Genomic DNA, 14,028 nt, shown 5'->3' on the forward strand with positions numbered 1-14,028 from the left:
ATCGTCTCTGTTACTCATAGAAAAGTTGATTAACAATGTTTATGATTTTTTTCAAAAAAATTTCAAAAAGTTTCAAATGCCATAATTCTTACATAATCCATACGTAATTATACGGGTACAAGGAAATTTTTTGGGCAATGTGATTAATTTTCGAAGATTTTTCCTGATTAAATTCTTGTTCTAGCAATTGCTTCTTCTATTTGTTTGATGATCACGTTCTAATGTAATTCAGTTTTACTAATCCAACCGAGAAAAACTTTTTCGAAATATTCAAGCGCCCTACTTTTGAAAAACGTTGTGGTTGATTATTGTGAAGCGTTGTGTTAATTATTGTCAAGCGAGCGCGGTAACTTAACTTTGATTGTCGTTGACATTCACTGAAAGCCGAGTTCATTATTCACTCATACAAATGAACAAAATTAAACAAATGAGACCGAGTTATAACTCTAAAAAGTATGAAAATTTATTTCCATGAAATTGAAAAACTGCCGGCTTTATATACTAATAGGGTGATGATATTTCCATACACTTTTAGCTGCAGCGTTTGTTCTGAATATGCAAAAATGTTGTGTTTTATCTTGTTTTTGATATCTCAGCATGACCAGTATATCTTGCGTCCGTTGAGTGGCTGAATCCACCTGTAATTCGCTTCCGTTTTTCCACCTCTCAGATCGCCCAGTCTCCTCAGTTGGTCCATGTACCTTAGAAACATTACAACAAATTACCCGGGTCGAGGTTAACAGAAAAATAAATCTAGAATTGTTTTTTGGGTTGCAATGAGGTTGAAAGTATGTAAGAGTAGAGCTGCCACTATGTAAGAGTAAAATAACTTAGGAGTGCTGATAGAATTTCAATCTTGCTATATCAAATTTGGTAGAATTTAGATGAGACTAGGTCTTAGATAGGAGATTAGATAGCAATTTGAAACGGGTACCCCCACTAACCAAACTTACCAATATATAAAATCAAATGCCTCAAATCCCTCCTCCAAATTACGCCCAGAGTGTAATTTGGAGATCATTTTATCACTCTGGAGAAATTACCCCAACACACTTTTTCCGTCCCTAACTGTTACAGTAGATTCAGATATTTCTATTAAATGCAAATGCTTATTGTTCCGACCCCACTTGTGGGGGGAGGAACTATATACTCAAATGGGTTTTTTTTTGTTCCGTGAATTTTGGCCGACCGATATATTCATCGTAGAGAAATGTGCGTGGTATCATTAAAAAGCTCGTCCAGCGTAGAATTCGAAATTAAAAAGATTTTTTTGAATTTCGTTTTTTCGAGGAGTTATCGAGGTTTAAATTTTCATGTGAACACTGGATATTTGGTTCACTTTTTTTCACTTTTACCGTAATTTTCGTTCGAATTAACGTTTTTTCTACGAAAAATTTAATTCAAAACTAGATTTCACGCCAAAAAGTAAATCAATTTTAGGTTTTTAATAGAAGAAAGGAGATAATAAAGACTTGTTCTAGTCTTAGAGGGAAGTTTAATATATAAAAAAAAATCGAATTAGATTTGGGAGCTCTTTTTTTTTTTTAGAAAATTTTGCAAATTTTTTTGTTTTTTCAAGTCACCTAGAGACTACTAGACACTTTTAATATCAAAGTTCCGTTAATGATAAACCTCTTTTACGATCAAATGAAGCCCAATGAACAAAAAATTTGTTTGGAAGGGATCGCTCATGTTTTTTTTTTGGACTCGTATCTCAAATTTCGTAATTTCAGATGAAATTTTGATTTTTTTTGAGGTTTAACTATAGTTTTTTAATCCTATGGCATAAACTTGTTGACTAAAGGTGCAATAGATTTGCTAATGATTATTAAGTGAACCTATCTAGTGCTGTGAGTGGACAGCTAATGGCTGTTAAGACTTTGAAAATAAATTTTCGAAAGTTTTTTTAAAATTAGTAAATCATAAACTTATTTTTGTGAACTGTAAGTTCGTCTCAGTAAAAACAGGAATTCATACCACTGCAACATAAGTTAATCTCATTGGCGGCTTTATCAAATAACTATTGGTTATACGTCTTCAATGCCACAAGATTTCAAATTTTTTAAAAAATTTTTTTGACATTTCGTTTTATTGGTTCATTATGAAATCTTATCATGTCATCCTAATATTGATGGCTACATCTTCCTTTAGTGAAGACGTCCAGAGGATCATAGATAGAACTTTCTGGAAAAAAATATGGTTTAAATGGCTTCAACTTTTTCTTCTCCCATTTTTCTAAAGAAATTTTGGTTTTTGCCTGTATTTTTTGTTTATTTTCATAGTCATAAGACACATTGTGATGTCTTATTGATTACCTAGGCATCATAAACATCTTTGTATTCACATCGTGGCATAGCTGAGCGAATTCATTGAATTCCTATGAAAGCTTTTGAGTTTAATGGCTGTTAAGACTTTAAAAATATTTTTTTATTTTTTTTGAACATAAATCAATCTTAAGCTTATTTTCGTGGATTGTAAGTCAGTCTCGGTAATGACAGAACCGCTTTTTTTCTACAGGAGCATCAATTTATCTAGTTAGCGGTTTTCTCTTCTAACTATTGGTTTTTTTTACTTCGGTGCACGAGTTTTCATAATTTTTAAAATTTTTGGATTTTTTTTAGTAATTTTGGTTCCTTTTGAAATCGTATTACATTATCCTAATATTGATAGCTCCCATTTGCTTAGTGAAGACGTTCAATGGATCGTTGAAAATGTTTTCCGAGAAAAAAGCTTATGGTTTAAATAGCTTCGACACTTTCTTCTCTCAATTTTCTACCGAACTTTTGGATTTTGCCTGTTTTTGTTGTTGTCTTCATAGTCAATGACTTGTTGTAATGTCTTATTGATAAATTTTGAATGACAAACATCCTAGTCGTCTCATCATCTAGGCATAATTTAGCGTATTAAATGCCTTCCGTTGAAAGCTGTAGAATTTTTTGACTTTGATACTATGGGTTTTCTCAAAAATTTCGTGGTTTTGATGTATTTTTCTTTGTCATACAACTTATTGTGATGAGTTGTTGAAGTCACATGAATGAAACCTATGATTGCTATTTCATCGAGGCAAAATTTAGTGTGTTTAATTAACTCAAAATTTAGCATTTATTTTAAATTCAAACATCTTTTTTTGTTATCTCTTCATTTGGTTGACAATTAAGTCAAAAATGTAGATAAGCTGGGGTCGGAACATCATGTGCGAACGCACATTAACGAGCCGCCTTGTTTCCATAAACAAGTAAGAGGGATGCAGCAATTTATAGTAGAATGCATCTCAAAACTTTTACATCTTGTTGGGTGGCAATCGGCTGAAAAGGGTGTTAATCCCACGTAAGAGTTGGGCAGCCAAAGGGTTCATTGTTAAGGTGTGAGGCTGTCAAAGGTGTTAAAAGTTGGCCAGTTATTGGAGGAAATGGTGAGAATTTTTTCTAATTTCATCCCTGATTATTTTAAACCTTGTAGACAAATTATCGATTCATCCTTAAATCAAAAAGTAAGGAATTTAGAGAGAAGATTCGAGCCTGTAAAAATTAAACGAGCATCCTTGCAGGTTTTTAAATTTTAACGATTTACCAAAATTCTTAGATTCTTGCCCAATAAATGCTGACATGGAAGTCATAAAGATATCAAGACCAAAACGTTACCAGCAATTATTTAGAGGTTGAAAAGTCTCAGGGGGCACGAGAAGATCTGGAGAAAGGAAAGACTATAAATTCACCGGGTACGTGATTGAGTATTTAATTTTTAATTTCAAATTTTGTTCTAGAAATGACACTATGCTTAACTTATTTGCTTTAGTCCAAACTAGATAAATCTTGTAACATAACTAAACGCAATTCGTAGATCTTTTGTGGTTTTTAAAGCAGATTCGAAAATGCTCTTATTTTTCTCGGTTTCAAAAGATGACTTGTGGCACAAATATTACCAGAAAAATAAACTTTGCCGATGGACAACAGTGGGTAGGGGGCAGCCGAAAGGAACTATTAAGTCATTTTTGTGTAAGAACCACCAACACTGGCGTCAGAGAAGCCAGTTGATTAGCTTGGTTTTCTGAAGTCTGATTGCAGCACTAACATCACAAATAGTCAAAATTAACTGGTAGCGGAACGCCCAAATTTCTCCGTCATGCATAGCGTGGCATTGGTGCAATGCTAAGTGGTAGAATTGAAAAAGTGCAGTTTATATGAAAAAAATGGACCCTAAGGAAACTTAAAAGATACTCAATTGCATACCCAATTGAAAAGAAAAATAAAAAATTTGTGTTGTTGGTTAAATATGCTTGGCGTTGCGTTCGGAGAGTTTTGGTAGTAACCATCATTAGTTGCTACTATAATTCTATTCCATGTATATTTTTGCCGGATCCACCCCACTTTTACCAAAAAATATTCAATATATTTATTTTCGAAGTTTCTCTTTAATTATGAGTTGATTAACTATTACTGATACCCTCTACTAATTCCAATTTTCCAATTTCACAAATTTCTCTGAAATTATAGTCCTTTGTCTGGTGCTATTCCAGATCTCTTACAGATTTATGACTTGACTTTCAATATTCTTAAAAATTATTTCCAAAATTCTTAACGCATGCTTTATTTTCAGCTCAACTAACTTTTTCTGCATAAAAATAGTTTCAATGTCGTGAATATTTTTAGCCAATTTGTTTTGGACACAACCCCTCAAACACTAAATGAGGCAGCCATTTAAAAAGCTGTAGCAAATGAACCCAGAAAAGAGTTTAATGGTAAAGTCAACATAGGAGTGTTGTTTTAAGATAAACTTTAAGCCGTTGTACATATTGCTGACAAAAATTATACATTTCACAAAGGTTTTGTGCAAGATTTCTTACAAGATTACTCGTGGTGTATTGTTAGGGTTTTTTAAAAAGTCAAAGTCATATATGACCTTAACAAAATTCTTAACGCATGCTTTATTTTCAGCTCAACTAACTTTTTCTGCATAAAAATAGTTTCAATGTCGTGAATATTTTTAGCCAATTTGTTTTGGACACAACCCCTCAAACACTAAATGAGGCAGCCATTTAAAAAGCTGTAGCAAATGAACCCAGAAAAGAGTTTAATGGTAAAGTCAACATTGGAGTGTTGTTTTAAGATAAACTTTAAGCCGTTGTACATATTGCTGACAAAAATTATACATTTCACAAAGGTTTTGTGCAAGATTTCTTACAAGATTACTCGTGGTGTATTGTTAGGGTTTTTTAAAAAGTCAAAGTCATATATGACCAGACAACTTTACAGCTCACTCACTTTTTGGACACTTTGACAGGGTCCTTGAACACGATGTGAAAGACAACCTCAGCGAACGGAGGAATAGTGAGAGATCCCTGGTATGCAAAGTACTCTGACTTCCCGTGAGGAACCAGCGCTCCAAAATTGACAGGTGGAATGTGATATGAACCGGGTTTCAAAACCTTGTGGATATAGGTTCCAATGACGTCGTCAAAGACATCCTGCGCTGCAGGGTCACTTTCGTTGCTCTCATCCATCATGATACCCCAAACTGCGACAACATCTTCAACATTTTTGCCTGTAAATTATCAATGCTTCTGAATCAGGTATTAAATGTTGGGCTTTAAGTTCCCAGAAGATAAAAAATCATTATTACTTGCCCTCTTTGTTGACGTTTCCGATTTGATACAAGGATCGTATATGATTTCACAACGTCCCTATTTGTTTTCTAAACCAAACAAATCATCCTTGATACCAGTCTGGATATAATTTATCGTTTATCTAAAACCCGTAGAACTTTTTTAATAACAAAATACGTTCAAAATAGGCATACAAATAAAAATTATTGTTTCTTTGCACCATAAGTATGAAATAGTAACTTTTTTCATGCGAAATTTTAGCTTCTAAAACTAAAGATCATACCAAAGATCCAAAACTAATGATCATACCAATCTTTTTATGGCAATTAGAAAATCATATAGGCAATTGTAGGCATTCATGCAAAATTGTATAGTAATTTTGCTTAACTTTTGAGAACATTCTTAAGTAAATTCAAAACTCTTCGACACATTGAAAGAATAAACAAGCATAATTTTCAATAGGAGAAGTGGCTGTTACCACATATCTTATATCGTTTTTCACTCAGTCTTATATTTTGCACTATCCTAAGGCACAATTTCGCATTCTATGTTGCAATTAAGATTAGAAGCGCATCAAAGTTTCGAAGAATTTCGTGTTAATTTTTAGTTGCGTCCCCTTTCTACACATAAAAGACTATATTAATTGATTCACTTGTGAAATATTTATTAGCACTTATTGAGCAAGGAGGCTCGGTAAGTTTGGCTTTATTGTCTGCCAATTGAGGAAGAGAAAGAAAACTTTAAAAAAACTCACATTTTGATCAAAAATAATTGGTGTATGAATAAAAAAACTGCTTCCAGCTCAAATCATTTAGCAAAGTAAATAATTTCTATATAGTGGGCCAATGAGACCTGCCATTATTAACACTATGAGACAAGACTAACAAAAACTCAAACACCAACAAAAATTTACATCCAAAACTCAATGTTCATTTTTTTTGAAAAAAACTACATAATAACAAAAAATAGTGTCAAATAAAACCAAAACAAAACAAACCAGTTTTTTTTTACTTGATAAAATATGGGACCAGTCCCTGATGAGATTCGGTAACAAGTAGACAAAAAGAGAATAACAGCGACAGAGCTAAAAAAACATTTTCATGTTTTTTTTGAAAACAAAGAATTTCAATTAATGAAAAACCATTGGATATCAATTGAAATCATTAAATAAGTCTCTGTTCATTCAAATCGCAATATGAATAATTTGAGACCTGTCATCATGTTGTACGTCTGAAAAAGTAAATGACAAATCCGGACAAAAAAAATCCACCAAATTTTGAAAGAAAACGGCACGAAACCAATAAAGCGGTAATATAAACAGTAACAGATCAGATATTATCCTCTGGAAAAAAACATTTATGCATTTTTTAAAAACATTTGGTTACAATGATTACAAAGTCATGATAAAGGTTAGATATCAACGAAATCAAGTAAGTAGTTACTTTGTTTTTACATGCCAAGCCGCTAAAACCAGCATTTATCCGATAGCGGAAATTATTAGTCAACTACACAAAAAACGACGAACGAAGACAAAAATCAAAAATTAAACCAACCCTTTGATTCCTTTGTTCTTCCATAAGATGCCGCTAACACCTACAATTATAGAAAAACGTCAAAAGACTACAGAATAACATCAAACATTGACAAAAAATTTCTATCAGGATCTGCCAGAAGACCTTGTGGAAGAAGTTAAAGCCATAATTTTTTTGCTGAAAAGTTGATACAAATTGACATGTTTAACTTTTGCTTTTTTTAAATAAAATGCCTACAAAGTGATATCTCGTCTGTAAGTTATGTGACAATAGAAAAAAAGACCCTCGCTGATTTGACTAAAAAGTAAAGATAAATTTTTGTTATCAGTTAACACCATTAAGTTTGTACCTTTGTTCTTAATTGGGAAGCCGATAATTTTTGCAACTATCCGGAATTTACCAATGAACTACAAAATGGTCGACAAACAAAGACAAAAATTAAAAATTAAACTATCATTTTGATTCCTTTGTTCTTTTATAAGCAGCCGCTAACACCTACAATTATCGATAATACGACAACTGACAACAAAAATTCAAGAAACAACGATAAAAAACTTTATCAAAATCTGCCGGAAGACATTGTGGAAGCAGTTAAAAGAAAATCTATTCGGTAAGAAACTGACGCAAATTTATTTATTGAGTTTTGTTTTTTAATGCCATTTATGTGACATATGTCCTGTCAGTTATGTGACAAGAGAAAAAAAAGAAGCTCACTGATAGAAAAAATTCGAAAAATCAATTTTCTTTGTGAAAACTTGTAGTATCGATGCATAAAAAAACTCTTTGAGAAAAAACTCTTTGACCTTTATTTTTAGAAAAACTCTTTGACCTTAATTTTTTGACCTTATGCTAAAAATTTGCCAAAGAAAAAAATGACGCAGATCTCAAAAATTGTGTTTTTGAAAATTAAGATTTCCAAAAGTGAAATTGGCCACAAGCTTCCGACTGAAAAGCACGATAGGTTTCCTTGAAAATCTCTGAGAAATTAATAGGATCTGTCATTAACACTCCTGAATTTGAATTGTTTTTTTCTGTAATTAACGAAAGAAAAAGGCAAAAAACGCGAAATTAGTTGAATAAAACACGACTGATTACTATACGAAAATGTTTTGGAGCTTAGGAAACAACGATTAGACCAAAACCAGCTTTGCAGTTGCTCTTCTTTCAATTTTTTGCGAATAAAATGGATGTGAATCATGAGAATAAAAAAAGTCAATTTATCAAAAAAAAATTATGCATGTTGCTCAATTTATGATTTAAATTAACAAAAAACCGGCAAATTTCTAACTCAAGAACAATTTCAACGTATACAAAAGTAAAAGTAACTGCCTTTGGAGTTAATAAAGATTTTTTCAGCAGTTTTTAGGAGCACTATTCCGGTTAATGTAATCAAAGTGGACTAAAGATGCACAATTCGTGCCAATTCCAATGAAAAAGGGCTGAATTTTGAATAATCAATTAAAAAAATTATGCAAAATATTCTATCAAACCATTCAACTAAACTCTCCTGATTTTGGAGGTAAAACCAATAACACTTTCGTTGCCAAATTGAGCATACTCTTCAGCAAAAATGGCAAAAACTACGGAAAATGTGAACAAGAAGAACTAAAATTAGTCAAATTTTCGCAAAACGTTTAGATCTCAATAACACTTCGGGAAAAACGAAATTCAAATCTTTTCATTTAAATATCTACGCTTAACCGACTTTCTAATCTGAACACAAAAAACCGCTTGTGTATAGAGTTCAACCCCTCTAAAGTGGGTCGGAACAATTAGTTTTTTTTAGCTCCCTCCTTACTTAAATTTTGCACACGGCTCCACAATTTAACTTCAAAAATTTTAAACTTTCAGCAGCCTTTCTTCATTTTTCTAAAACTATGCGAATAACAGAAATAAATTTAATAAAAAAGCTCACAATTATTAAGTCAATTCTTTTGTTCCTCAATTAAGATTTTATTTTCTTGAGATTAAACTGTATTTAAAAATTATTCTCGTTGAAGACATTTTTTGTTAATTTTGTTTGCTAAGTATTGTGGATCCCACCCCCTCCCTCACCCTAGTATGGTTGTTTGTGTTAAATAATCTGAATCTGAACTGTTTTAATTGTAAATCAATTTCAACACAATAAATTTGTTCCATTTCTTTGGTGAGCTTTTTTCTCATGTAAAGAAAAGAAGTAAAAAATTAAAATAAAATTTTGGAATTTGAGCCTAGTTAATAATCCAATGCTTGTGTTATAAAAAACCATGCTTTGAATTACAGCTCGAAAAATTCCTTTACAGCTTTATTTGGAAAACAAGTCAATAGTCCTGGATATGGTATCTGAAAAGTAATCATTCTTTTGTTTGAAAAAAGACTCCCAATTTATTTTTCGTCCGTCGATAGCTTTGATTACGTAGAAAAAAAAAACGTTTTGTCTCACTATAAATAATTTTTTAAGTTCTCATTTTGGTCCTACTTGAGTAACAAGGCGGCTCGATAATGTGTGTTTGCAGATAATGTTCCGACCCCACTCATCCAATTTTAATTTAATTTTCTGACAAATCAAGACATTAGAAGAGATTAATACAAAACTAATTAATACGAACTCAAAATAGAATATGCATTACATAAAACCATGCCACATCAGAGAAATTACGATATCTTACAATAGGAATACCAGGAGACAATACAAGCGAAAAACACGCACAACTAAAAATTGCGGCAAAACCTGAAAATTTGATTTTTAAAACACATTATAACAAGATCAAATACCATCAAAAAAATCCAACAGTAAACAATATCAGTAGTACTTTAATACAAAGCAGATACGACCGGTCAATAGTTGGACAATAAAACGAGTCGCCAAAAGGAAAAATCAAATAATTCCTTAATTTTTTTAAACCAAATAATCTCGAAGTTCATCCATAACAATATATTTTAACTAAAAATATAAATAACTTGATCTATAACTCCTCATGACATTATTAAGTGCTTTCTGAGGTGAGACTTAACCCTATAACAGAACAAACTGAAAAACAACAACTAAAGATACAGTAATAGAGAAAAAGTTACAAACAGTATGTGAAAATACAAAGTATTGAAGCCATTAAAATCAAAATTAATTATCTGAAAAAAGTATATGGTTAATACTTCAGTTATTGTTTTCATTTGTCAGTCAATTTTTAATGAAAGATTGTATAGGTCAACTTTTATCTCATTTGAAAATTAATCTGTTATTGACAAGAACATTTTAAAGTACAACAAAAAGGAGCAAAAAATGATCAACGACAAAATTTTTTAGGAAAACGCAGACTGCCCTAGATATAAAACATCAGTTGTAACATGAAATCAGTTGCGAGCTTAAAAGATTAACCACAAGAAAATTTATGAGGCTTCTCATTGATGAGACTGGGTTTCAATTTGACAAAAGAAGAACAAAATAAAGGAAAGGTTCAAAAAAGTCTATAATTGTTCAAAACAATTATAGAACAAAACCTTAAAAACGGTTTTTTTTCTGATGGCCTTGAATAATTTTGTTAACTACATGAAAAGAAGCTATGAGGCCAGTCATTAATCACAAAAAATTCTTCGGACCTCAAACAGTACTACAGTTGCCAGCAGAAACCAGAATTTAAGAAAAATGCAAGTCAAAAGTGTCAAAGTTATTATAAAAGAATTTGGCAATAGAAGTCTTTGGATATTTAAAAATTGCTTTCCAGCTAGAATCAGATCTTATTTTTTTGTGATAATATCACTTCGAAAGTTAGCCAAAGAAAATTAGCATTTAAAATTGTAGATAATTCATAGTTTCAAATCCAGTAAACCAATAGCCTTCTAGGGAAAGTATTAAACACGTTAACTTATATCCCCATTGAAATCTAATGAAATCTTTCATTAATCAAAGAAGGTTGTAGGACTACAAACATGACAACAAATACAGGCAAAAACTGAAGCTTCAATAGAAAAGTGCAAGAAGAAACTGACGAAGCCATGATCACAATAATTCATTTGCTGATAGCCTTCACTAGAAAATATCAACAGAAAATAAAGCCGATAACTAGACTAAATATCAATTCAATAATAAGCATTTGGGAACTCTCATTAGTGGCAACGGCCAAAAAAGTCATCAAAATGAATTTAAAAGGCCGGTAGAGTTCAATTGTTTTCAGGAAGATATTTTCACAATCTTAGCAAGCATTAAGTATGCACTGAAAGCTTTAGATAAGATCACCTTATCCTCTTTTGTAAGCCAATTGCTTTTTTTAGCCAGATTGCGCAACAGGAATACAAAAATGCGACAGTTAAACAACAAAACTTCATTAAAAATTACGAAAACGCGATGTCGAAGCCGTAACAGCCATGATCGCAAATTCCCTGAAAACAAAATAAATGTTCGTTGGACCTCGTGTGGTCATTCATGGGGTTTGTTGTTAATGAAACCGTGATTTAGAAAAAAAACACTTGTCATTTAATGACATGAGAAAACCAAAAACAAAACTGTAAAAGAAAAAACATCTCTTCAATAGAGATGGAAAACTTTAGATGGTTAAATTCCTGATCAGAACAAAACAAGACCTTTTGGTCATTTCTTGTCTTTTAGGAAGACAAAATTGCTCCGAATTTTATCGCAAATAACAATTTTCAATCAACATTTTGATACAAATAAAATCTAAAATTGAGCAAGAATGACGATAAAAGTGAACAGAATCACACCGAAATTTGGAATGTTCACACAAAATTTTAACCTCGATAACCGATAACTCCTCGAATGAAAGGAAATTTTAAAAAATCTTTTAAATTCAAATTCCACGATTGAAGAGTGTTTTAATGATATTACTCACGATTCTCTACGATGAATATATCGATCGGCCAAAATTGACCGAACAAAAAAAGAAACCCTTGTGAGTATATAGTTCGTCTCCAACTTAGTGGGGTCAAAACAGAAAGTGCGCGTGGTTTGAGCACGGAAAGGAACATCAAATTAAAGTGTATCTTTGCGCGGCGCTAACCGATTCTGTTGCGTGACCATCCTAGTTGAGAAGACCGAACAAAAACGACGCAAGAAATGTTTGGTATGTTCGGTTTTCTACGTAAGAAATGGTCGGCATGTTCGGAAATGTAGGAAAACTCAAAATATGATAGTTCTTAATGTTTTTCTCAGCGATACTGAATCTCTCTTACGTTTAAAAACGACACAACCGAATCTCTCTTACGTTAAAAAACGACGATACCGAATCTCTCTTACGTTAAAAAACGACAATACCGAACCTTTCTTATATTAAATACCGAACAAAAACGACAATACCAACGAAAAAATCGTAAGGGCTTTCATCGTTTTTGGCTAGAAAAAAACCGACAATACCGACAATTTCTTACGTTTAAAAACCGAAGATTTCTCAACTAGGGCATAGTGTTAAATTGCCTGTGATCTACCCGAAGATATTTATGAAAGAAATTTTTTTCTATAACTTTTTTAACGCTTGTTACCGTTGATTTTTTATATTTCTGATATATTTGGCATTGTTGGTTAATGAAAAATGTGAAACCTTGACCCGGAGCCCACTTGAACACAAAATGGGTTTCGCCAGCATACTTCTGTCCATCAATTAAGTGTTCACACCCGTATTCACACGACTCTCCCCAGTGACTGTGGAAATGGTCCAAAATGTACTTTCCCTTCAACATGCTCCCGGATAACTGCCATTTAACACCGCTAGGGGGCGCAACACAAATGGTGTGCCCGTTATTTGTGATAGTCCACTCTGCGTTTCGATCACCCTCCACGAGATCAAGTTTGAAACTCGGTAGGAGAACCTTTTCGGCATCGGCTTCTCGGATGTCGATCGGAGACTGTCGCTTTCCATTTATGGAAAGAGGGAATTGTTTCGGCCACACGAACTGTTCCTTGTGGTGCCACGAATTGTCGAAACTCATTTTTCGTACTATTTATTTCGAGTTTAAACAACGAGGATATGTTAATATCAGCAGATGATGTTTATAATTTTGAGAAAAAAACTAGTCGAGTGCAGAATTAGCAATTTTTTTAATCAAAAAGAAAAAAATAATGTTTCAATTAATAAATAATTCAAGTTACCAGAATATTTTTGTGAACTTTCTCGTAAAGATATATATAGCGTTTGTTTATTTTTCGCGTTTCGTTAATTCTCAAATTTTCGCTGTTTCAATTATTTATAACAATAAAACTGTATTTATTAACAAGTAAGAACACTGAACATTGATAGATACAATAACAAAATTGTATTCCTTGCTCTATCTTGTGACCTCGATAGCTATTAAATCAAGCCGGCGCGCTCCTTCAATTTAAAATACGTCTACACGCGGTCAGACAAGTGCATTTATAATCCCCCTCTCACCATGTAGAATTTTACAGCCTGCAAATATTTTGTCCTCTGTGTTTCTGAGATGAGGATGTTTTGCCTTCCTTTTGTTTATATTAGATAGGATGTATGGCACCTTAATAAAAGAAAGAAAACAGATCGTGCCAGTATTTTAAAAGGAACTTGTTTTTTTTTGTAGTATTTATTGAAAGCTGAAGAAGTTTAAAATGCCGGGATAATTTTAGAGGAGAAAATAATACCAGACTCACTGTATCTTAAATTGAATTGATAATGTACAATATGAATTAAATAGGGAAAGAGGTATTAGACATGCTATGAAAAGTTTTGCACAACTTCATGAAATTGTTACTCAAGATCTGATACTGATTCCCCCTTTTCCTCCTCCCCCCTTCCACCCACCATCCGCCGCCCACCAATCCCCCTCGACCCACCCCCTTTCACCTTACCCACCGCCCACCATTCGCCCGCCTCGATGCACCTCCCTAGCCCCCTTCCCCGTAACCCAACATTCTAGTTGACATCGTCATAATTCCATAGAGGAATCTGCGTTAAG

General features: G+C 32.7%; 1 protein-coding gene across 1 annotated transcript; it reads right to left on the reverse strand.

Annotated features, from left to right (window-relative positions):
• Positions 1-435: 435 nt before the first annotated feature.
• LOC142337155 (carbonic anhydrase 2-like) lies at positions 436-13,379 on the reverse strand. The gene is made up of 3 exons (XM_075386261.1): positions 12,663-13,379; positions 5,262-5,541; positions 436-701 (listed from the first exon to the last, which is right to left on the reverse strand). Exons 1-3 carry the CDS (start codon positions 13,048-13,050, stop codon positions 593-595), a joined length of 777 nt encoding a protein of 258 aa, XP_075242376.1. The 5' UTR covers positions 13,051-13,379; the 3' UTR covers positions 436-592.
• Positions 13,380-14,028: the final 649 nt, after the last annotated feature.

Source organism: Convolutriloba macropyga, chromosome 3 (assembly GCF_964194025.1).
Source record: "Convolutriloba macropyga chromosome 3, txConMacr16.3, whole genome shotgun sequence".
Classification (NCBI taxonomy): Eukaryota; Metazoa; Xenacoelomorpha; order Acoela; family Convolutidae; genus Convolutriloba; species Convolutriloba macropyga.